Source organism: Anopheles funestus, chromosome 3RL (assembly GCF_943734845.2).
Source record: "Anopheles funestus chromosome 3RL, idAnoFuneDA-416_04, whole genome shotgun sequence".
Lineage (NCBI taxonomy): Eukaryota > Metazoa > Arthropoda > Insecta > Diptera > Culicidae > Anopheles > Anopheles funestus.
In genome coordinates, this window is record NC_064599.1 from 12,691,312 (window position 1) to 12,714,681 (window position 23,370).

At 41.7% G+C, this 23,370-nt stretch overlaps 1 protein-coding gene across 12 annotated transcripts; it reads left to right on the top strand.

Annotated features, from left to right (window-relative positions):
- The first annotated feature begins 98 nt into the window (after nt 1–98).
- LOC125771471 (cilia- and flagella-associated protein 410) lies at nt 99–22,914 on the top strand. 12 transcript variants are annotated; one of them, XM_049442123.1, is made up of 11 exons: nt 99–659; nt 736–1,174; nt 2,759–2,824; nt 16,934–17,042; nt 17,129–17,404; nt 17,772–17,855; nt 18,606–18,716; nt 19,105–19,194; nt 20,053–20,375; nt 20,459–20,552; nt 20,633–22,914. In XM_049442123.1, exons 2-11 carry the CDS (start codon nt 1,095–1,097, stop codon nt 20,741–20,743), a joined length of 1,344 nt encoding a protein of 447 aa, XP_049298080.1. In that variant the 5' UTR covers nt 99–659; nt 736–1,094; the 3' UTR covers nt 20,744–22,914. The 12 variants fall into 12 exon arrangements, with proteins under 12 accessions (XP_049298080.1, XP_049298081.1, XP_049298082.1 ...); XM_049442124.1 differs by having other exon boundaries at nt 99–289; XM_049442125.1 differs by having other exon boundaries at nt 99–270.
- Nucleotides 22,915–23,370: the final 456 nt, after the last annotated feature.

Here is a 23,370-nt window from a genome sequence, read left to right on the forward strand (position 1 = left end):
GTTGACTGTCAAAAGGGCTTCTTTCATTAGGGGTAGTTTTGACAAACCATCCCCTTACCGAACCACTCTGCGGGAACTTTGTTTACAGTATGTTATTTTTCGTATTATTTTTATGTATTTCTAGCAGCCGAACCGAGTGGATGTCCGTGCGGGTCCGTTCCGCGAGTGATATTCTACAGCATCCCGTGCGCACCAGGGTTTTTCCTACTCGCTGCAATTTGCGTTAGCCGCGGGTGTTGTTATTTTAGTTAGCGCCAGCCTACCTGCCAGGTTCGCCGTTTTTACTACCGTGGGTTGAGCAAACCGTAGCTTTAGTTATTCGAGTGTGCTGCCGTGGTTTTAGCTACTACTGAATGGTGAACGGTGGTGCCAATGCCGTAAAGGTTTCCACATATTAGAATTTCTTTCTCCTAAAATTACCCAGCGTTTGTTGTGCAATATACTGGCCGGGCCTGTCGTAAACAGCGGGCAAATGTGTCTGAGGATGTGGCGCGCTGTGCTTTGTGATTTATGTGTGTAGCATTGACACATCGACGGTGCGACACCTTCTCCTTCTCGTTGGCTGCGATTAGATGATTTCATCGTCGGGGGGGAAAAAAACACCACAGAAGTCTTCCAATTGAAAACAAACGAGCAAAAGCTCGTCCGGGTTGGTTAAAGTGAGGTGCCACAGTGTAGTTTATATAAAAAATAGTTCACTAACCAATTTTCGTTCAATTGTTCTTGTATCCGTAGTTTCTACGATGTAAAAAGTGTGTTCTTGTAGTACATCTGGAAGTGCATGCGTCGTGTGTTGGCAGTGAAATAGTGCGAGCACTAAGGGACACACCTGGGGGTTACGGTATATATATTCACTAAATGCCAAGGGTTGCTGTGATTCGTGTTATTGAAAAGTATGAAGTACCATTCCGGTAGCAGCAGTCTAGCTGGTTGTGTGTTTTAAATCGATCGAGTAGGTCTTTCCCGTTCCCCCGTCTGTCCGTCTGTTTGGCTGCCTGTCTAATTTATCCTGCTGTGAAAAGTAAGAAGGTGATCGACACACCGGAGTCAACCGCGAAACTGTTTACTCCTAATACGCACAGACCAACGACACCATGGCGCGGCTCACGGAGGAAATGGTGATTGCACGCTCGAAGCAGTCTGACCTGGCCGCAATCAAGAAGCTTAACTGTTGGTAGGTATTTGTTCCTGCATGTTGATTGAATTTTGTTTACATTTTAATAGATATTTTTCCAACCACGAGCTAAATACTATGTGCTAATAACAAGTTCTTATTTCCCAAGTGACTGCTAGAGAGAAAAAAATATCTTGAAGATAGAACAAAACGCATCGAAAGTCTGGAGTAACATTTGGAAACAAAACTTCAAAGACACACAGAAATACCTTGGTTGGAAGAGCCCTCTTCGGTACGGTGTACCGTTATGATGATGATTCGCTGGGAAGCGATGGGAAGATACAGGAGAAACGTGAACCACACGGCTCGTTGGAACCCCAACAACACCAAACACTGATAATCTCAATGGGAAGTTCATTAGACGCGTACGATGTGTAGCGCGAGTGGTTGCCATTCGCAACAGATGTGTGCGCGTTCGTTCGCGTTTCCGTTGCCCGGTTATCCCTTTTTCTTTGCCCTGGCCCGGTGTATGAAAGATACCGATCAAAGAATGCAACGGGGGTTTAGTTTTTTTTTTATCTCCCACCCGAACTTGTCTTAAAGGGATGTAGCATCGGGCACACAAGACGATCTTTTAGGGTTTGATATTTGTTGATTGGTGCGTAAAGTTCAGATAGCTAAGACCGTTTTTAAATCAAGCGAGTTTTTGCTCGTTTGGCTGCCCAGCTATGCCAGATCTAGTTTTAGAACTTCAGATGGGTGTGACTGTTGTTAATCGATCGTAAAATCACGATCTGGTAAGTTCATGAAGAAATTGTTTTTGATCTTTGCTATTCAATAAAGTTGACCTTTTTTCTTTTTAGCTTCTTTTGAGCTTCTAGTTAAAACGAATAAAAAAATGATTGAAAACTTGTCTAACCCCCACCATACGACAATGTACAACGCAATGTTCCGTCAACCGGTTTGGTTCGGGAACTTGCATTCCGCATCAGTCGATGAAATTGTCTTACAAACATGACTTTAATTCCGTAAGCTATAGAAGGGGTTTGGTTTCAATTTGACCTGAGTCATTGGCGTACAATGCACATAACTTTAAAAAAACAATACCTTCAGACATGTCGATTGATGTGCTCTGATCGTCTATGAAAAGATCAGTCTAAATGCCATGAATGGAGATCAAATTTAGCTACGATTCTGCAAGAGTAACCTTTATTGCAGTATGTTATGATATCTCGCTAACATTTGATCGCGTTATTTGTTGGCTATTTACAGAATTTTATTTCCACACCAATCACACCTTATCCAATATCTATTTCCTTTTCAATAAGACAATTAATATGTAGTTAATGATTATTTTTATCATTAAACAGTAGCAAAATGAATGTTTCAATTTGTTCCTTTGATATCGAAACATGAGCAATTTCCGCCTTTCACAGACAGAACTGCAAACACTTCATTTGAGTGTCTTCAGACTTTATCAGCAAACCGCACCAGTAACTGTGTTGTATCTAATAATCCCTACGTACCACATAGCGTTTGCTTTGCGGTATGAAAGACATTTTCTTATCAGAACGCCATGATCATTGATAGCGTAAATCACTTCTAATCGCTTCTGGTTTTTTACTGTTTTGTCTTCTTCTACAGGGGTAGCGAACTGAGCGACGTATCCATCATTCGGCGCATGCGTGGAGTCGAAGTGCTCGCATTCAGGTAAGAACCATCCGGGAAGCCAGGACAGGACACAACAATTTCGGCGAAGGAAAGGACATGGTTAGAGCAAGCTGTCAGTCAGCTAACGATGGTCCACGTAACGGACGACGCTCAAATTAAGAGAAAACGAGTCCACAATTGCCTAATGTTGGGCGTGTGACTAACCTCTAAATCCAGGCGCACACACTCATCGTGTGGGAAGGGAAGCAAATAGTTTTAAGGATAAGCAATAATCTCCACCACCACCACATCCATCCTCAATGTCAACGGTAAAAGGAATGGCAAGGGTTTTTGGGGGGTGAAACGTAAACTAACACACGCCACACCACTCTTGCATTCCGTGCGCTTGAGAAACTTTTGGGCGATAAAAGTCTCACCCCCCCAAAAAAAACGCGAAATCAAGTCACGCAAACGTTCTTGAAGCCTATGTATTTGCAAAGCAAAGTTAAAGCTGATGCGAGCTGTAATATTACCCCACGGAGAAACAAACACGATGCGTGTGAGTGGTGATGGAATTCTTTGCTAGTGGAAGAAAGGTGGACATGAACCACAGATTATGCTGCATAGTTTTAAACGCTTCGATGCGAATCAAGTGGATATGAATTAAATTAAGTTCAAAGAGTGTTTATCAAAGTCACGGGAAGCTCAAGTTCTCAGGAGTGCACGAACCGATTTGGCACGTTAGATGACGTGCTTGTGGAGGAGAGTGAGATCTTTCAACCCCGTGGCACGGAACAACTGGCTAGAACAATGGAACATTTACCTTTTGAACTGATCGGGAGCCAAATCGTAGGGAGTGCTTTAACTTACATGACACTAATCAGACTAAAGTGGCAAAAGTCGTAAATAGACGACTGGCAGTGTTCTTAATTCCATAAGACATAAGCACTTTCCTCAACGAGTTGCTCTTGCTGGTAAGGAACTATACTTTGTTAATAAATTTATTAGCCTCTGTGCATGCGTCGTATGAGAGTTAAATAGCATATTCTTATTAGGTGAGAACTATACTACTTAAGCTAAGTGGAACCATTCTCGCCGTGTAATTACTCGTCTTGCGGGGACAACATTTTGAATGACATCATTTCTTGTGTATGAGGGGTTAACACTACATCAGGCACGTGTCTGTGATTTCTTCTTTATGTCCAAATATGTACTTCAAGTACAACATTCGATACTTTATTTTAATTTAATAGACTCGCTACGCTCGAACGTTCGAAGCAACCTCGAATCTCATCGAATATTGCTGACGATTGCCTTGCTCACAGCTACCCTGTACTGCTTGTTTTGGATCTGGACATTACCAAACATGTTGTCCCTACGTGGGGGGAGTGGTGGCTTTATTGACATACCGGGAGAGACAGAGCAACTCCTAAGCACGTTAAAAGATTTTTTTGCGTGGCAGTCATTCGGTTTGGGGGTTGTGGAGATTTAAACTTCCCTCCGCAGCGGTGATCGCGTTTACGTTATGGAAGTAAGTAGGAAAACTCTACTTATGGAATGCAAAACTCGCAGCTACGATCTACCTTTTTTGAAGCACGCGCTTCAATCGATTCGGTTGGGTGGGTTTTTGGGCGTTTTTTTTGCTCCATACTCACTCCTCGATGATCTCATCCGCTCGGTTTGGGCGCGTATGGTGAGTTTATCCCCAGATATGAAGGCGACAATGTTTTTTGACATTATGACCGTCGACCTACGGCGATGATGACGGCGTATATAGTGTATCATTTCAACCAACGCGTGATAGTTCTTCGTCACTGTTTCGATGATGTCAGGCGCGTTTTTTTTGCTGCCATCCACTTCCTGTACAGTGTCCCAGGTGGTGGTGCAGTGTATGGCATCATATGACTCTATGTTATGTTACGACTAAAGGTCTCTCGCTCACTTTCGTTATGTTTAAGAGAATTGCAAAGCTTGCGCAAATTGTTTCCGGCCGAGAGACAACTTTCTACTTTACTCATCGTTTTTTTTTGCTAGGGTATTTTTTTTTTGTTTTTTTAATTAAAATAGAAACGTGTCTCCCATATGAACTGTGTGTAGTGAATAGACGAGCAAGTGACTTTCATTATTATGATTAAGAATAAGAATAAAATATATTTTCACTTTCACCTTTTGCTCCTAGATTTGGTGATCTGGTGATGGAATTTATCTTACCAAATATTAAAACTTTATCAAAATCTTCAAACTTGCTAGTTTTGAGTGTAAAAATATATCGAGATTCAATATTTAATTTTAGCTTTTTTAATATGTATTCTCACTAGTCACTATTTAAATAATTTTCTTGATTGAATCAACCATATTTTCAAAGCATAACTGTGGCATCATATCCCCGACTGGATCGTGTTCGACAAACCACAAAGAGATGAATTTCTTACCGAATGGAATGCGTCGTCTTCGATCGATTTTTATACGCCAAGAACGGTTTAGTTTTATTCTTCATCGATGCTACATGGTGAACTCCATTCTGATGCCGTCCCGTTTGTTGTACTGCCAATGTAAAATCGTTTCTGTATGCTCGCCGTGAAAAAGGGTGACGATGAAACGTGCTCCAAAATGGCACGCCCTGATGGTGCCATCATTTATCATCGGGTTTGAAACCGGACGGTATTAAACGATAGTCCCGCTGTGGAAGGATATTTGTGTTTCTTTTTTTTTCAGAAAATTAAACATGTTTCGCTTATGTTTCGAAGCTGGTGAAAAGCAAACATGAAAGAAAGAATTAAAGCTAGTTGAGTTTTTTCCGTAATTTAATTCGATTGACATTTGAAATATTTCAGCGTGGAAACGGAACGAAATAGTGTTTCGCCTTGAAATAGTGTTTTTTTTCTGGGGCAGGTAATAGCAACCTACATGCAAATTGTAAACTAGCATTACAGTGCGCCACAAATCATCGACAGAACGAAATACCGAAACCAAGGCCAAACGGTAGCTTTTGAGGTTTATTTACTCTCGATTACTGGCATAATTCTGGGCCGGCTGGAAGTTAACAGGGGGCTTATGAACAACGGCGGTGACCCACCTGGGATGGGAAAAGAAAACGTGGACAGGGAGTAGGCTTCCATGACGTAGCTGTCCACACGTAGGTGTAATTAAGGTTAGGTTGGTAATTGTAATGGGGAAGTTAGAGAAGAAAAAAAAACAAGCGTCCTGTTTGATGCCTGGTTTTGGAAAACCGTGGCAAATGTTAGATGTTTCTCTATTGTTGTTTCACCTTTCCCCCAAGCTAGTGTTCCTGCAATTGAATAGAGTTAGAAAGGCTTACTCATTGCCATCAACGAATAAAAAAAACCCACATACAAAAACATATCGTACTTCCTTTCGATAACATTCCATTTCCCTTTTCATTGGACCTAACACAACGATCTCGGGGCCGGTAGTCGGATGTGTCGTGCAACTTGAAAGGAAAGCGGCTCACATGGAAAAGCTCGTAGTCATGCTGTATGGTTGCGATTTCCTTACTGCAAGGTGTGAAAATACAAGGGAGAAATTCTGCTCGCTTAATAATGTGGCAGAAATTAAAAACAACTTGGGCGGATTGTCCACATCTTCCATCTCTTTACGCATCGCCCCATGCAACGTTTTGTAGTTTAAATGCACTAATGTGTGATGATGCATTAGCAGGATGGAAAACAGCAAAATTTCCATGCGTTTTTTTGTTGTGTATGTTGTGTTTAAACTTCTTCGTCCGTAGCGAGAGAGCTGAAGAAAAAGAACGTTTTTCCTTTGAGGGGTGTTTGAAGTTTATGTGGACATTATACCATGGCGGGGGAGATCTGCGAATGGAGAGCTTTTCATTTGTGTGTTTGGAGTGTGTAGTTTGAAGCGTTACGGGTACGGTTCGGTAGGTAGAGTCAGTTGCGATAAAAAAGCCCCCCCTCGGGCGATATCAGTGTTTCCTTCGAAGCAGCAGAAACATTGATAATGATAATTGCTGACTATGAAATGAGGAATGATGAAAGGCCAGTTACGCACGTACCTCGTGATGGTACGCAAGAAAACGAAGGATTTATTTACTTAGCTTCGTTCGCAGGTTCGCGTTACGACGAAAGAATCAGAAGAAACGTATGTGCCATATCAGCCACTGGGAAAGAACGAACGTGGAAACAACAAGTGAACGAAAGGAATGATAATTTTTTTTTTTTGGAGTTGTTAATTAATAGAGTTAAACATAATGGTTGGATTTGAGAGGCGGACGCACGTAATGATAAGGGTGTATATTTGATCAGTTAGCAGTAATTATAGGCGTAAGACACCAATTATCGTTTTGAGTTTTGTGGAGTGTGATCCATTGCCGATGCACATATGCTTACGCGTGGAATTTTTATTTTAATGTTCCATCATTAGAAGACTTTATATCTTGCAGGTGATCTTATATGAAAGATTCATTTAAATGTCACTCATCTTTTTTGTTTTGTATGGTGTATTTACTTTCTTTTTTCTTCAATATAAAAGAGCTTTTATTTCGCTTCGTTTTCTGTACGATCAAACCCACAAGTGTGCGGGTATGGTTACAATTATCTTGCATACATATCCACCCGGTGAATAAATGAATAGCAAAAATACAAACCAAGATATTAACATCATCGGCTGGCACTGTCTCTTTTATAGGCTGTGGCCTCCTTTAGTGGCAAGAATGTCGTTGATTTTTACGGCAAAAGCTTGGTGCGCTCGTCTTCCTAAGCTTTTTATTGCTCCAACTCCAAGTGGAAGCAGTGAAAGTACGGTGAACGCGTACCGCCCTTATTCGGTGGCAAGCAATTTCTGCCGTAACTTCGTCTCTGCTCCAACCAAACGGAACCCGGCGGCACAATCGTTGCCCGGCGATTGCTTTCAAGCATAACTTCGTTTTTTTATTATAGTTTAGGGTTTATTTTATTTGCATTTAGTTGCTGCCTGTACGTAGCATTCGCTTTCGACTCAATATCGCAAGACGGTGGCGACAAAGTTAGGTTAGTTTTTCCTTCCAACAGTTAAGCGGCGGTTGCTTCGAGGCAATGAGTCAACTCGATGCTCGTCACCTTTTGGCTCACGATAGTTAGGTTCACAATCTGAAGTTTGTCCTCCTTGTGTAAGCGCACCCACGCAGATACGCAAATATTGCTTGTGCGAATGGCGTACGAAGGCGGCTGCAGAATTCCGGTTCCGGCGGTAACCTTGATTTTGAAACGTAAGACTTAGGCAGCTCGCTAGCAACTACAACATCCTTTCCTTTTTTGGTCGATACAGGAGGAGGAGAACCACACGGCGTACCGCCACAGTTCCCGGTTTGGTTAGGATGTGTAGAACAGGTTTTTTCAGCGTCAGATTTGACGTAAAATGGATTGCGTTTGATGGGTGGGATTTGAGAAGTTTGTATTATGAATTTATTTTTAAAAGTAAATCATTACATGAGTCTTATTTATATAGATCGGTATCTTATTTGAGGGTGATCTATTTAGACTTGAGTGATTTAGACATCTTTCGCTTCAAGTATTTAAAAGATCTTTAATACTTGAAGCGAAAGATGTCTAAATGTGATGATACACGGTTAGTGTATTGGATGAAGCTGACTCAGATTCATGAATTCTGATGAATCTTTTATTTAGACGAATGATTCTGAATCTCTATTGTGAAGAATAATGAATCTTGAAAGATAAAAACAAGAATTGAAATCAAAATCAAGAATCTTCAGAGACTCATGAATATTTTGAGAATCGTCTATTCGTCTCTTCAAATACTGTTCGTGACTTCAACGACTATTCACATCCTCAAAACATTCACTAGCACGACACTTTAAATGGTGAATAAATGGTTTAACAATTGCGAATTGTTTTTGTTTATGTGTTTGTAATGAAACACAATGTGACCGTAAAAAAGGGGCACGTTAATAAGCTCTCACAGTTTGGCGAAAAAAAAAGCGGTGGTCAAAAAACATTAAGCAATTCAATTACGAAATGGCCGAGACACAAGCATAAAACTGCGGAACATTTACCACCGTGTGGGATGAAGTAACATAGACGAAACTCCCCACAACTATCTCCCAATCGCCCGTCTCTTTTGTTGACCGGGTGTCGATTGCATTAGATCCATTATGCATGGCCGGAATTGGTTCGGTTTTCGCCCGGCTGAAAGAAACACTCACAGCAGTGCTGTCGTGGATATATACATCGAACGTAATTTAATTTGTTTCACCAAACATTTGACACCATCTCGTGTCTTCTGTGTCTAGCCGGTACTACAGAGCATTTACTTTGCGTGAGACGCTAATTTGCGACACTTTGGTAGGCAAAAAGAGAGTCAACAGATAAAAGTGTCCCATACAACTGAATGGGACGATACATAACGATATCGTGATACACAGTTAACAAGCAATTTACAGTTCATTATGGTAACGGAAATAGACTCATCGATTGTCGATTGATGCGCTCTTCAGCTGGTCGTGTACGGTTTTTGTGAATGAAACGTACCAGACGGAGCCCCACATTCAAACGGCTGCTTATCCTCGCATCAATCAATCAAGCATTAAACACATACCGTCCGATCATCATCATAAACAATCATCGTGGAATTTGTTTCGTTTTCCGCGATCGGAAAAATATGTTGGGGAGAAACGCACGAAAAACCGATGGCAGAAGAGAGGGCGAGGGGAGATGTTGATGAACCACGCGATCGCCAGAGTTTGTCTGTCTGACCGTTGTTTTTTGGTCGGTGTTTTGTTTTTGCATGCCAATGTTTTTGCCTTCCCTTCCCCGTTTTTGGTGCATGCGAATGATCGCGAATTTTTATTGCGCCGCAATCGAGGCATGGAAAGAGCAGGTGGCGATTGATGGTAGTTGCGATGATTAGTAATCCAAGACATCGATACCCCGGTACCGATCCTCGCCGTATAGTGTTTACGGATGGCAGTGGCCTTGGATGCAAATAACTCCCACTTCCGTGCCGCCATGGTATGAGGTACTACATGTAAAATGAATTTAGTGCACGTAGGACGTATGTTCGACTACGCACGTGAGGTTCAGCTTTGGTGAGACGCGGATCGGAAGCGGATGCATTGATGAATGTGGATGTGTTAATTGGTTTTGAAGTATACGATAAGGTGTAAGTAAACTTTATTATTGAAGTCCATAAAAATAAAAGTAAGAATCGCTTTTTACGCCTTTCAGTTAGGCAATACGCATAACAGATTAGAGGGAATAAGATGATCTGTAGTTTATTAGTAAATGGGTATTGGAAGTTCTTCAGATATTCGATATAAGCCTTCTTCTTCTTCCATTGTCGAGGTGTTTCACGATATGGCATGAAAGGTCAGCTTCCTGGGCCCTTCTGCGGTATTTCGTTAATTTGTGTACACAAGAACCTCTAAGTACGATATAAGCCGATATTGGTATATTGATATTTGTCAGCTCAGTAAGTTTATTGTGCGTAATTTAAGTAAATCCAAAGAGGCTTAATGATGACTTCTTATTCAATTTCTGTCTCTTCAAGGATTTGCAGTATTAGGAATAAATCTCTCCCAAAAAAAGCGAACCTCCATCAAATTTTTTCCAGTTATTATTTAAAGTAAATGTCAAAGAATATAATTAATATAGTTATTCAAACAAAATCTTAAGTTATGTCTGTGAGATTATCCACTAGTGGAATTTGACGAAACCCTTACAAAGCTCCTCTCAACAGGTCTAATGGTCTCATCGATGAAACATTGATAGACACGTTTTGAATTAATGATCACATGACTATTAGGAACAATTTTCATATCCATCATATCCGAGCGTGAAAACATGAGGCTTGTCATTGCGTTCCCAGGACATTCATCAATCAGTGTACGGAACGACACCGTCCTCGGTACAGACCACTCACTAGTGGCTCAAATGATCGAAACATTCCAGCGAGAGCTTCACTTGCTCGGTACGAGATACTTGTCCCACGAAGGTAGAGTTCGATCGCGAACGCAATAGAAAGCCAAGACCCGATGTACATCGGAACGTCGAAAAGGAATGGACCACGCACCCGAATGACAGGAAAATATTGATTCAACTAATGAATTATGAATAGCACATTAAGGCTACTTACGGTTCGTTATCGATTTTGGACACTGGCGATGTTATTCTTGAGTGAAACGAGGAAACGAACATTAAATGCGCACATACACACGCACACATAACATAGCGCAAACATAATTATCAGATAAAAAAGTGCCTTTTAGTCCCTTGACATACACGCACCCAAGTGAAACAGAACGATTGTCAGAATTGTGTCATTCCATGGGAAAAGAGTTCGTTAATTGCTGTGTACTATTTACAACATTCCTTACGACGGTAACTGGTCGACGTTTCGAGAGAAAAGAACTCGAAGCACTCACACGTCGGAAAATGGTCCATTACTTTGGTGAAGAAAAATTGCGTGCTATGTCACTGACCTGCTAGCCCCTGGTTGCAGGTAAAGTTAAAAGTTGCGGTTGATCCATTTTCCAACCCCCGAGTGGAAAACACTTGCCTGATGGGCCGATGGATTTTATTATTTGGTTAACCCTGAGCTGAAACTACTTCGGTGTTCGGTGTGGTTCGTGGCACTGCCTCGTCCATATTGCGGGTGGCCCACCGTGATTTAGTGGGTGTTTACGTTCCAAATAATGCAAAACATACAATTACCACCCTTTTTTTTTAAGTGAAGTTGGTTCGAAGTCGAAGGTCATTTAAATTATGAAGAGAGTTTGTTGAGGATGTGTAACCGCCGACTCTGTGACTTCTAGAAATGGAAACGGCCAGGAAAAGTTGACCGGAATTGGAAGCTCCAAAAATAAGTAAGACAGGATGGTTGTTTTCTCTCTCTTATTTTGGTGCTGCTTTTCGGTTCGGTCAGCGTCTCTTTCGCTAGGAAAAGTGCCTTTAGCTTCAGGGTCGTTGGCAGAGTAAGATGTGGGCTAATCGGATGCAGAACAGTTGTTAACAGCTGATATGTTAATTCTGTAACCCTTTTTTTTCGTACGTACTTACCGCTTTTGCTGTTTTTGGGTGCCTGTCCACTCGTCGGGGGTTGTGAAAGTTTCATCCCGCCCCGCGTATTTGGGGGTTTTGTTTTGTGGATATAAAGGAAGCTTCCGCTCAGATGCACAACCATTGTGATTCAATTGGAAAGACCTGTTCGGACCTTTTTTTGGATGTTGATGAGATTAGTTTATTTCATTTTTATGGCATTTGTTTTTGTGGGTAGATTAGTTATTTCGGTAAGTTTATACGAAGGGTCTTTATGCCGGACATTCCCATTTCGTGATGTAACTTATGTCTGGGCAGATGAAGTACTGTTTTTTTTTATTTTGGACAGAAATTGAATTGGAAGTAGAAACATAAAAATGGTATGGAGCTATAACTGAATATACTTTCTTCACCCTCCAAAAAGTGAGTTAAAAACTTCTTCTCTAGCTTCCTGCATGCTTCTGAACCGTAGAGAGATAGTTTAACCGAACTAACCTACGAAACCTAACAGATATTGAGAGCAACAGTTTCATCCTTTAAACATTCCTCCACTTCTTGCAGTACCACCGTTCAGAGCTTTATTGTTTTGAAAATGTATGCCATGCATAATTTACTCCCTTTGCTTCGTGGAGTGGAGACCAATAAAAACGTACAACAAAACGGCTGGCTGTGAAGCGCCCGGCTAAACACATGATCATCTCCCACATAGGGTCGTGTGGTCTTGCATGAGAGAGCACAAGAACCATATCTAGTTGGCGCATCCGGAACCTGCAGGCATACCGGAACGATGACGCGATACATGTGCACGTGAGTCAGGGAAAATTGCTCTCTCCGGAAATCAACTGTATTGATGTGTGCAGTATGTAATGCAGTGCAATTGCATTCTGCACTTCCAGAACTCTGTACTGTACCGGTATAAAATGGTATAAAACCGCGACTGATGACACTGGCGAGTAATTGTATTGCCCAACCCCGAACGATCCCATGCGAAGAATGTTGTGATAAATTTTTAATATGCCATAGATAATGATACCTCAGGCCATTATCTTCGTCTGTTCATTTTTCTATGTGGGTTTGGTCTGCGATAAAGTCACTCCCAAACCCTCGTCCACCATCGTCATCAGCAGGCTGATGTGGTGGTGAAAGGGAAGCATAAAATATGCTTCGCCTTTTTCGGGAACTCTGCCAACCGTTTGCCATCAGTCTTCTCGTGTCTTTCGGCTTCCGTTGCTTTCCATTTTAGGAATCCTTTTTTTTTTTGTTGGGTTGGGTCCTTACGACATAATCTATGTTTTGATGAGGCAACATTATTAGAAGGGGTGCAGGGAGCGAACTAATGGCCATTTGTTGCAAACCCATACCAACTCATAATGCGTTTGGAACATTGTAGAATGCTCTCTGTCCTGAAGAGGAAATAAGATTTATATTTGCATTCAGTGTCGCGTAATGGGTACAATTTGCAGTTAAAGAGTCTTCGAGGGTGTAGCGAATGTTATTCACCCAAAAAACTCCCGATATTGAGTGCTGATCGACGATTGCACAACCAGTTCGTAGTATTTCTACAGCAATTGAGGTTAGTTTTTTTTCTCTCCCAATCCTGTTTGTTTCAATGTGTACATTGGCCGTAGTTTATAGATTTCGTTATGAAATTTATCGATCAATCAATGCAGTGCTCAGTAAGCGAAGATTCGTTTGCTCCGGCTGTCGGTTAGTATTGACCGTCATTTGAAACTGTGGATTGGTTAGGGGAGTGCTGAGACGCGTGAAAACGTGTCCAACCGTCTCGAGATGGAAGTAGCACGAGTGGGAGAAATTGTTGTAGTTTTTTCTTGGTATATACTGAACGGTGGGCGGAAATAATGGAGGACCGTGAACGCGATTGCAGATCACTTTCTAAATCCGAACACGTGTGGAGTTACATGCTTGTAATTGAATGTTTGAGGCAGCAGCGTGTTTCGATAGCACCAATAAAGAGATTAGACTTACAGTAAACGAAAACGGAAGATGTGTGGTGAATCGGTTAAAAGGGATCTGTAAAATTTCATGGAGTTCCAAATTCCCCAAACACTAAGAAGATTTGAAACGTCTGCTAGTGTAAGTCATTGCATAAGCTGCTTTGAAATGTATACAGACTTCCTTCCACTTCCACGTAAGTGTAGATCCGATTATCAATTAAACCAATGAGGTACAACATTGAAAAGTAGTCGCACTGCAAGAAACTTGCCCAATTCATATTTCCGTAGCACCCCCTCCCTTTTTGGTCCGGAAACGTCAACGCCTCAGCTGTTAATTAATTCAATCCTTTAAATGCTAATAGTGGTGAAGAAAGCAAGCCAACAGCCCTGGAACTGCAAGCGTGCACCGCAACATTTCCCAACATTTCCGGGTGTGGTAAATCGGCGCATAGTCGGCATCGTCTCTCCATCGAGCTGGTTGTCGTCGTCTTTGAGGGGTTAGAGCCAATTATGCTTCAGCGCGACGAGAGCTCAGGTTCGATTGGTGCGTTTACGTTTGTAAGTTTGGCAGACAACGGGTTTTGGGGAAGTAAAGGCTCTCGGGTTCGCCACTCAAGGTTCGAAAGGAAGCCATCGTCAAAGTCTATGTTGTGCAACAGTGTTTATGGTCCATTGACCTGGCACGGTAAGAAGTAGGTACTACGTATGCGCCATGCTGAAGTTGAATGTTTCTGAGGGCATTCAAGAATGAAGACTAACTTTCCAAACCTACTGCCATGTAGTGGTCGTTAGTTTTGAAAAAAGTGGGTGAACTTGTTTGGTTCAACAGTCGCCCATTACTGAGGTGTTCGGGGAGGTTCGGTGAGTTTGGTTTGGGAAATTATAGACCTCCGAGTGTGGTATCAGATTGCATCTAATCGATCATGGTTAACTTTCCTGCTTCCTGCTTTGTTGTTATATCACAACCTATCTCATTGCCCGTACCGCCCAAACGGGCTGTGTACATTCGAGTAACAGGCAAAAGATCGACAAAAAAGCTTATACAAAAGCACTCCGACGCTCGTAAAACCTCAAAGTAATGCAGCCACTAACGTTTGCAGTAGTTCAAAGTGGACTTAACGCTTTCGCCTAATAAATCATATTTCCTTCCATTGCGTTCCTTTTGTTTCTTTCTACTACGCTTTTGTGCGGGCTTTTTGGAGGAGGTTAACAGAAACTGTTTGGTGAATACGCAGACTCAAATGTGATCGTAATCACACAAGAGATCGCATAAACAGAACGGGTTTCTGTACAAAAGTTGGAGCTAAAATCGATATTACTGTATGAATCCGGGATGAAAATGTAATTTCCTTAATTAAGTCTTTGACACAAAGATCTCGAAAAGATGTCGATTTGTTTCTTTTTTCCTGGAGACTATTGCTGCACCTCTCCAGGAAAGTCTACTCACAAGATATAAATTGAGCTATTTTATCGGAGTTTAAAAAAAACTAACTTTACCTTTCCAACACATGATAAATGCTTGTGCAGATGGGTTTCACTTTCTCCTCGTTTATCGTCTGTCTAGCTCACCGGAAGGCTAATGATGATCAATCACCTTGAGAGAAACTACTCTATCGATCGAATTGATCCCAAAAGACACAGACCGGGCCCTGTGTTTTGCTATTTACGCGGGAAGAGTTTACCTGGCTAAAGATGGAGTTCCTACTTCCTTTCAACACACCACCATGATTAGCACATTCGGGTGCTGGTGAGGTTCGTCGCGAGAGTTCGCATGGCAAGCGAACATTATTATTAGGGCCCTTTCCCTTTGAAGGTACGCAAGACTTCCCCCGGGGAGGATGATTCTCCCGTTTGATCTCATTTTCCATCCCCAAAGATGGTTAATGATTTTCCAAAGCTACATCTTTACGCTCGTGGCGTGTGGTTTCGAATGGAGACGAACACAATTGTGGTGCCAAAAGCTTGCGTTTCGCTGCGAAAAGGGAGATGATTCGGCTAGAAAACGCGAATAATGATGCACTAAATTGTTTTCTGCTGAATAGTGGAAGAAGTGCTTGGAAGAGAATATGTTCGTGATTTGTTGAGCATTTTTCTTTGTTTTTTCCTGGACGGAGGAATCCCTTCCGCTAATCACTGGCAAAGCGTTGATTTCCAGCAAATTTACCAGATACCAGAACTCATTAACGGTGGTTGCGCATCTCGCTGCGGCAGTTTCCCACACAACCAATCAGTGGCGGTTTGTTTCTTTAAGTTAAAGAGAGATGAGAAAATACTTACTGTAAGTGACAACGCATAACTGCGAAATTACCTTTCGCGAATGAGGAGTGCAAAAGCTATTTAAGAATAATTTAAAGTAATTTGTACCAATGTATCTTGTTGGAAGTGATAAAAAATTCTGTTTTGGTTTATCTTTTCTATTAATCATTTTATTATACATCTCAGATAGGGAATCTTTTTTGCAGCTCTGATTGTTTGCTATGAATAGTTTTTTTGTTCAATTTTTTCCCACGTTTTTTTTGTAATTGTCAAACAATATCATAATTAAAAGACACATTTTCATAACCTTGATTTACAAAATATTAACCTTAAAAGAAAATCTTCCAATCGAGAACAAAACCAGGATGGAATTTCATATTTTTTTTTTGTTTTTTGTTTGACTCTCCGTTGAACTTGGGCAAAGTTTTCGATTTATTCAGGTTTTCCTCAAACCCCCAGTCTCTCCATGAGGGATGATGGTGGCGGAAAACCTCGTCGCATCATCATCACCATTATCATCTTCATCACGCTTTGTCTGTTCCGTTGCCGATGGGTTTTTGTTGCGGTACTGTTGTGCGGTAGCTTGTTGCGCTGATCATGAATTATGCAGAAAAACAGACGGCCTCTTGGATTTACCAGTTAGCGTTCGTGTTCTACTAGGTCTTGGTCGGTGTTGCTGCACGGACAAAGATCGCCCGGACGTTGCGATGCCGGTCGGTCTCTTCTCCACAACAAAGGCACCAAGACTCCGTTGTTAGGCGATCGACCGTTTTCTGTTAGTCTTTCCTTCGTGTTGTCTGGTTTTTTTTGTGGGGGGAGTTTAATGCGTCGCTCCGTTGTGTGGCCATTTCCGCCGGTTCCAAGCATCTTAACATATAGTTAAGTTTTTTTTCGCAAGGTTTCGCCAATGTTATAATATAAACTGGTTTCTTCTTTTCATTTAATTGCAGTGTTAATCGAATCAGTACACTAGCGGATTTCGAGAACTGTATAAATCTACAGGAGTTGTACCTCAGGAAAAATAATCTGACCGACATCGATGAGCTGGTTTATCTGCAGGTAAGATATACGATATTATCGCCAAGGAACTTTTGTTGTCCAACGATTCACTTAAACCCCCATTTTTCGTTTGCTTTTCGTCGTAGAATCTTCCAAAACTGAAATACCTTTGGCTGGAGGAGAACCCGCTGGTCGATAATGCCGGACCAAGCTATCGGCAGATAGTGTTACGTGCGTTGCCAAACCTCAAGAAGCTGGACAATGTTGATGTGACGCCGGAGGAAGTTACCGAAGCGATGCGGGCGCCGGTCGCTCAACCGCAACGGCACGAAGTGTACGAAAATCCTTCACCGCCACCGCCACAACAACAGCAGCCGCCGGTTTCCCAACAGCAATATCGCCAACAGAGTCCTGTCATAGAGGTTGGTACGAACGGGCGTCTACACCATCATAAGACACCCGGTTTCTTAATCCTCAACTAAACCCAAATCATGTTCTAATGCTGACACAACCGATCGTAGCACGTTTCGCATGAATGTTCTTCTATTTTTTTCGCTTACAATGTGAACTAAAATGTCTCTTTTCTCTTGTGTATCCGTTTCTGTTCTGTTTCTTTCATGCCACTAACCATCGAATCTCGATCATGATGTCGCCGTAATTTGTCCATGCGTTTGTGTGTGTGTCTTCGTCATCGTATCAATCTGTCTCTTGTTCGAAAAACTAACCAAATTGTGTCTTGTGCTAATCAAACATACAAAAACCTTCACACCCATCACACCACCTCACCAGCAGCAGATGAGTCCGGAAAATACGGAATCCGAGTGCATCAGTGATCCGGCGGATCGTGTCTCGATCCCATCTTCACCGTTGCAGGTAATAAAATGCACCACCGAATGTTGGCACCGTTCTTGTTGTACGTTTTACGGTAAAGTGCAACGTTATGGGCGACTTGTGCAAGCATAAAAAAAGAAGAAAAAAAACCCCTGTACGAAGGGCGGATCCTTGCCAATCACAAATGCATCCTGTTTACTGTACGAATGTCCGGCAGTGTGACTTTTTTGCTCTTCTCTTTCTTTGGCTATCCAAAACATGCACACAACCTCTCGTAGAAGTTCGTTTCCGTATTTTTTATTTTTTATTTCGTAGTTGCCACATGCACTCGACTACTAACAGGGAATGGCCGGGAGTTTTGTTTATGTGGCTGTAAATTGTGCAAGTTTATGTTGTGTCCGGTTTGTAGTGTGTTTTTATGTTTTCCTTCTTTAGTTTTTAAGCGCTTCACAGCATTGAAGGTACATCCACGGCACCGACAACTTCATCTATTTGATTATTTCGTGCTGGTTGAAAAGCGAGTTGTTAGTATTAATGCTTCCGTGCCGTATGCCTGTTGCATATACCTTCCATCTTTCGGTTTATGTTTTTTTTTCTCTCTCCTTTGCTATGTTTTATGTTAACGCCAATATTCTTTTGCACGTTATACTATCCATTTCTATCGTCTTTTTTATGTTCTTCTACGACATAGTAGATTTGAGTTGTACTCTCATTTTTAATAGGGAAACCACAAGAAAAAAAAATGCTCGTTTTGTTGTGTTTTATGTTCGAATTGCTCCGTTCTTTTTACAGCGAAGCCCCCCGAACAGGGACTGTTATTCACCACCGACACAGGCACAGAATTCGCATGCCTCTTCGCACTACAACACGAACAATCACCGCGGTTCCTACCAGCAGTATGATGTAAGGAATATGCTTGTTTTAATACGTTTGCTTTCGATTGGACCCGGCAAAGAATCGTTCCCAGTTCCGTTTCTCGCTAGAGCTTTTTTCCGCCCTTGTACTGTACCATTCTTTACATTCCAATCGACATTGATGGCATAGAACGCCCAGTTAGATGCATTGAAATGTACTAATGTAATTTTGTTGTTTTCATTGTACATTGTGCGGTGTACACTTTCTGCTCGACCAACAACTGCACCATCACGCGCCCAACAACAACAACCATCAACCCGCCGACACACGACATCCATCCCCGACACCCATGAACCCAAATAACCAACCTCACAAATGACCGCGTTGCGATCACCTCATCACACACACATCTACTACCATCTTACCACAATAACAGAGATCACCGGGCTCGGACCAGGACAGCCCGGTGTCGGGTTACCGAGAAAGGGTACCAATAGCACCTAGTATGTCAACGCACTCGATGAAGGTGAGCATAGTGGGGGGAGAGAGAAGACTACAACGGGTCCAAAACACAACCAAGGGGGATCTAAATCGGGATCGCTAAATCCATGTCTACCTGGCGTGGCAATAGTTTTCAGCTCCAACGCAATAGTGATGGAAGAATCGAAAACGGAAGTTGAACGGTCGAGTACGCATGTGTACACATGTGTTGCACGTGTAATTAGTTTCAATAAACGATTGAGGAAAAGCCCCTTTCGATCTCCCTTTTGTTAAGGGCGATAATGTATTGATGAGCAAAAGACGGGAGAAGGGCAAGAACAACGGTGCCCTTTAATTATCCGGAAGGGAAACTTGAAACCATTCCGCACATTGGTGGTGTCTAGCGTAAAACCATACCGTTGGGACGGTGGATAAGAAGAGAAAGCCAGGGAGTGATAAATGAAAACATTATGTTAACGTTTTGTTTTCAAACATCGACCGTGTACAACCGTGTGGAGTGTTTTTTTTGCGTCGAATCGAGCTCATCGATTGGAGAAAAAAGACTTCATTGGAGTTTCGTTTTCGTTTGCTCCCTTTTTCGATGACAAGACATCGTAAAGTTAAAGAGCACTATTGCACCCGCTTGTTAACAATTTCATAGTAAATTATTTGGTAGTGGCAAACGTTTTAATTTCATTGTGGCAGGAGGTCGGAAAAGTCGATCGTTTAAAATTGATGTTTTGTACTGTACTGTTACGCAATGAAGACGCGGACTGGTTGAAGAGAAAATTATGAAATGATTATACCTATTAATGACGGTTTAGAGTAGTAAATGTAACTAGCGATAGGCTGCTGTAAGAGTATTTTGTATTTTGGTAAATAATAGAAGATCTTCTTACTACAGGAATACTATCAGTCGGATTATCAGCGCCAGAATCCTCCTGCCCATTATCGTCACAGCCAGATGGATCTAACCGAGTGGGACGAATCGTCACCGGCAGGACATCATCAGAACAATAACAACAACGGTGGACAACATTCGTCCAACAGTCACCATCAACAGCAGCAGCAGCATCACGGTCAGACAAACTATCAGCAGAATCGACGCAGCATCGCTGGCAGTACGGTGAACGAACGAGAACTGTACCAATATCGGAACGGTAACGGCAAGGGTCCGGAGTCACGCGACGAATGGGAAGATGTTGATCGGCGAAGGAATGAAAATAGGTAGGTGGGAAATTCGCGTGGCAGCGAAGAATTGTTTCCCAGGAACCGATAGTAATGTGACGTTTTTATTCATCTCTTTACAGGAGATCCGACTCTCGGTTCAACGATAGTGCGAGCGTAATCTCCAATGCACTGCTGAACCATTTTGCTGGTGTTCATCGGAGGCCTGTCAGTAGAGTAGGTTTTTCTTTCCCTTAGTGGGAGATCTGTTGTACTTCCGTCAACAAGTAAACATTTGTTTATGCTTTAACTTTTAGAACTCGAATCTACTTTCGGCCACCCTGTGTCTGGTGAAGGAACTCGACTACCCGAGCCTTGAGGTAGTGGAGCATGCGGTACGGTGTCGCATCGACGAGTTGGCTGAATAGATCGGATGTGCAATCCTGTGCGCTTCATTTCATTAGCGTATGTGTCGTCTGTGGTTTTTAACGTACTCTTCATTCTCCTAACCACTATCGTTGGTGTGTTTGCATCCACTTTATACTTTTTTCCTAAATGCGAAATGTGCGAGGAGAAAGAATCATTCAGAAACAAAAGGTGCAATCGATTGTAAGCTTTGCTCTGAACGAATTTGATTCACCACAGATGGTGGTTGCAGTTTTGTGTCGGCTTCAATCGGTGAAAAGGCTACCGATCGCATAATGAGTCATTCCATTTATTCCACGGCCGTGTATGCTTGTGTGTAAAGTCTTCCCTCCACCAAAAAAAGGTAAAGGATGATACACAGGACTGACGAGAGAAAGATTTACATTTAGTAAATAAAGCATAGTAACATACTTGCATCATATTGCGAGTTTTGTCCTATTAGCAGCAAGTGTTTAACCGAACCACTGCTGTATGCTGGTATATATAATCTTTTTCATCGCCCCTTTTTCTCCCGTTTCTCGTCAACAATGTTCTCAAAGCAATAACTCGTTAAGCTATGAGAAGTAAAAGAGGATAGTAATAGATACCACGGTAAGATGGTCCGTGTGGTGTTTTTTTTTGTTGTTCGAACCTTATAACCAACTGAAATGAGCATACGACAGACGTGGACGCTCTAGATGCAAATACAATAACTTAAACTAATGTTTGTGATGATGATGCTGATGGTGGTAGGAAATGAACACAGGAACTTTTTTTCTTTCTTTTCATTGAGAACCCATGGAGTGCGTGTTCTTTTGTACGAGTATACCCAGAGTAGGAAAAAAAGACTTAATAATATAACATTACGAAACAATATAACCTTTTAGCAGGTGAACAACATACATGCAATCGTACGTTCGTGCGTCAGTGCGGAAGGGAATGGAACGCCGGAACTGAGTGAGCAGGAGCGGCAGGAAAGCGCGGAAAGCACAATTTGCCAACAATTAAAAATGGTAGAACAAGTAGTTAAAACAGTAGCTGCAAACACTTTAAAACGGTAGCAACAGTATGAAAATTCAATAATAATGTAAAATAACCTCACTAGCAAGAGAAACAGGGTGAAAATCGCTACAGAATGTGTGAAGGTCGCGATCAATGGCATGAATTTAGTAGCCGACTGCGTGATCCTACCTACCGCTCCTCTCATTTTGTTTTGTTATTTACTTAAGCTAGCTTATCATCAATCACCAGAGCGCGTAAATTGAATGCTTTAGCTTGTTGCCTTCTTAAGTTAATTGGATCGGGTAAGACAAGGTACGGGGAGGGGGGTGGGATGTGTTAATACTAGGGAAGAAGGTTTTTATAGCTAGGAAATGGAAAAAAAGGTTAGAAGAATGATGAGAATTGCATTTTATTTGGTACGGTGCCCATCGAGAAAGTGCTCCCAATTTAGAATATGAAGAAGGTAGAGTGTATTCCACTGTTTCACCGCTCACCGCTGCTGCGGGTTTCAGTTAGAACGTATCACTAGCAAAGTCAAATCCAGTCGAAGGCAGTACAAATTTCGTTAGAAGAGCACAGGATCAGATTTACTGTCCCTGCACGTTCATAGCCTTAAAAGGTAAGGGCAGTTTCGTTCGCTTATTTTGCTACCAAGATAGTTTATAGTAGTGAGATAGCAACGTACTCTAACGGAACCGAACAGAGAACAGTACAGAAAATGGTCCAAGAAGGATTTAACCGGCCTGGCCGGAAATGACAAATGGTGTGATGGTTACTTTATCATACCAAACCGTCTCCGTCCTGTGACCATTGTATGCGTGCAATCCGTCGGTAATCATCCATTGAATGGAAAATATTGTTTTTTTCTTTCTTGTTTTTAATATGCTTAAGAAAAACTGCCGGGCCAATTGTGTATGTACGGATGTGTTGCGCTTTCGCTGTTAAGTTCTTCTTTCTACTAAGGCAAGACGAAAGTATGGAAGTATGTGTGTTAGAAGTGGGTTTTGATCAACGGCGGTAGGATTATTATTTTACGGTTACGTCCTAGAATGGAGGTTAAATGATCATCTAATGAAGAGGCAAGAAATTTTTCTTAACAAAAAGAGAGAAGAAAAAATCAATTTAAAGAATGAAAACTGAAACTCTTGTAACATACACTATTAATAAAGGTACTAATAGAATAACAAGGTAATTAAGTTTACATTACATCAATTCTGATGGCGCTGAAAGAAATACGACGCATCACTTTTGATAATTATCACTACTTTCAGCGCAATGTCACTTGTGTACCCAGACAGGGAATAAACCCATTATTATCATGTAGTATTATTAGCTGTCCGTTAACAACGTTGAATTTCAAAACCGAGGAAAACATTTTCCTTTTTTGCGTCGATTCATTCCTTTCGAAAGTAAGGAATTTTCCTATTCCCACTAAACGCACTCCTTTGAAACGATGTTTGAGCGCCCTCTATGTGAGAGATGTGTAACTAGTTCAAAATGAACGATTCCGTTAAATGAACTTTTTCATGACAAACTGAAAAAACACGTGTTTACGCGTGTTTCATGGTGGAATATACAATTAAACACCAAATGGAATGATTTTCCAGTGGAATTTTACTTTGAATCATGGAGTAATGCAAGAGTCAAC

Coding starts and splice junctions, on each gene's coding strand:
- LOC125771471 (XM_049442123.1), top strand. CDS start 1,095: ATGGCGCGGCTCACGGAGGAAATGGTGATTGCACGCTCGAAGCAGTCT. Junction 1,175..2,758: donor ATCAAGAAGCTTAACTGTTG/GTAGGTATTTGT, acceptor CTTCTTCTACAG/GGGTAGCGAACTGAGCGACG. Junction 18,717..19,104: donor GTTCCTACCAGCAGTATGAT/GTAAGGAATATG, acceptor CCACAATAACAG/AGATCACCGGGCTCGGACCA.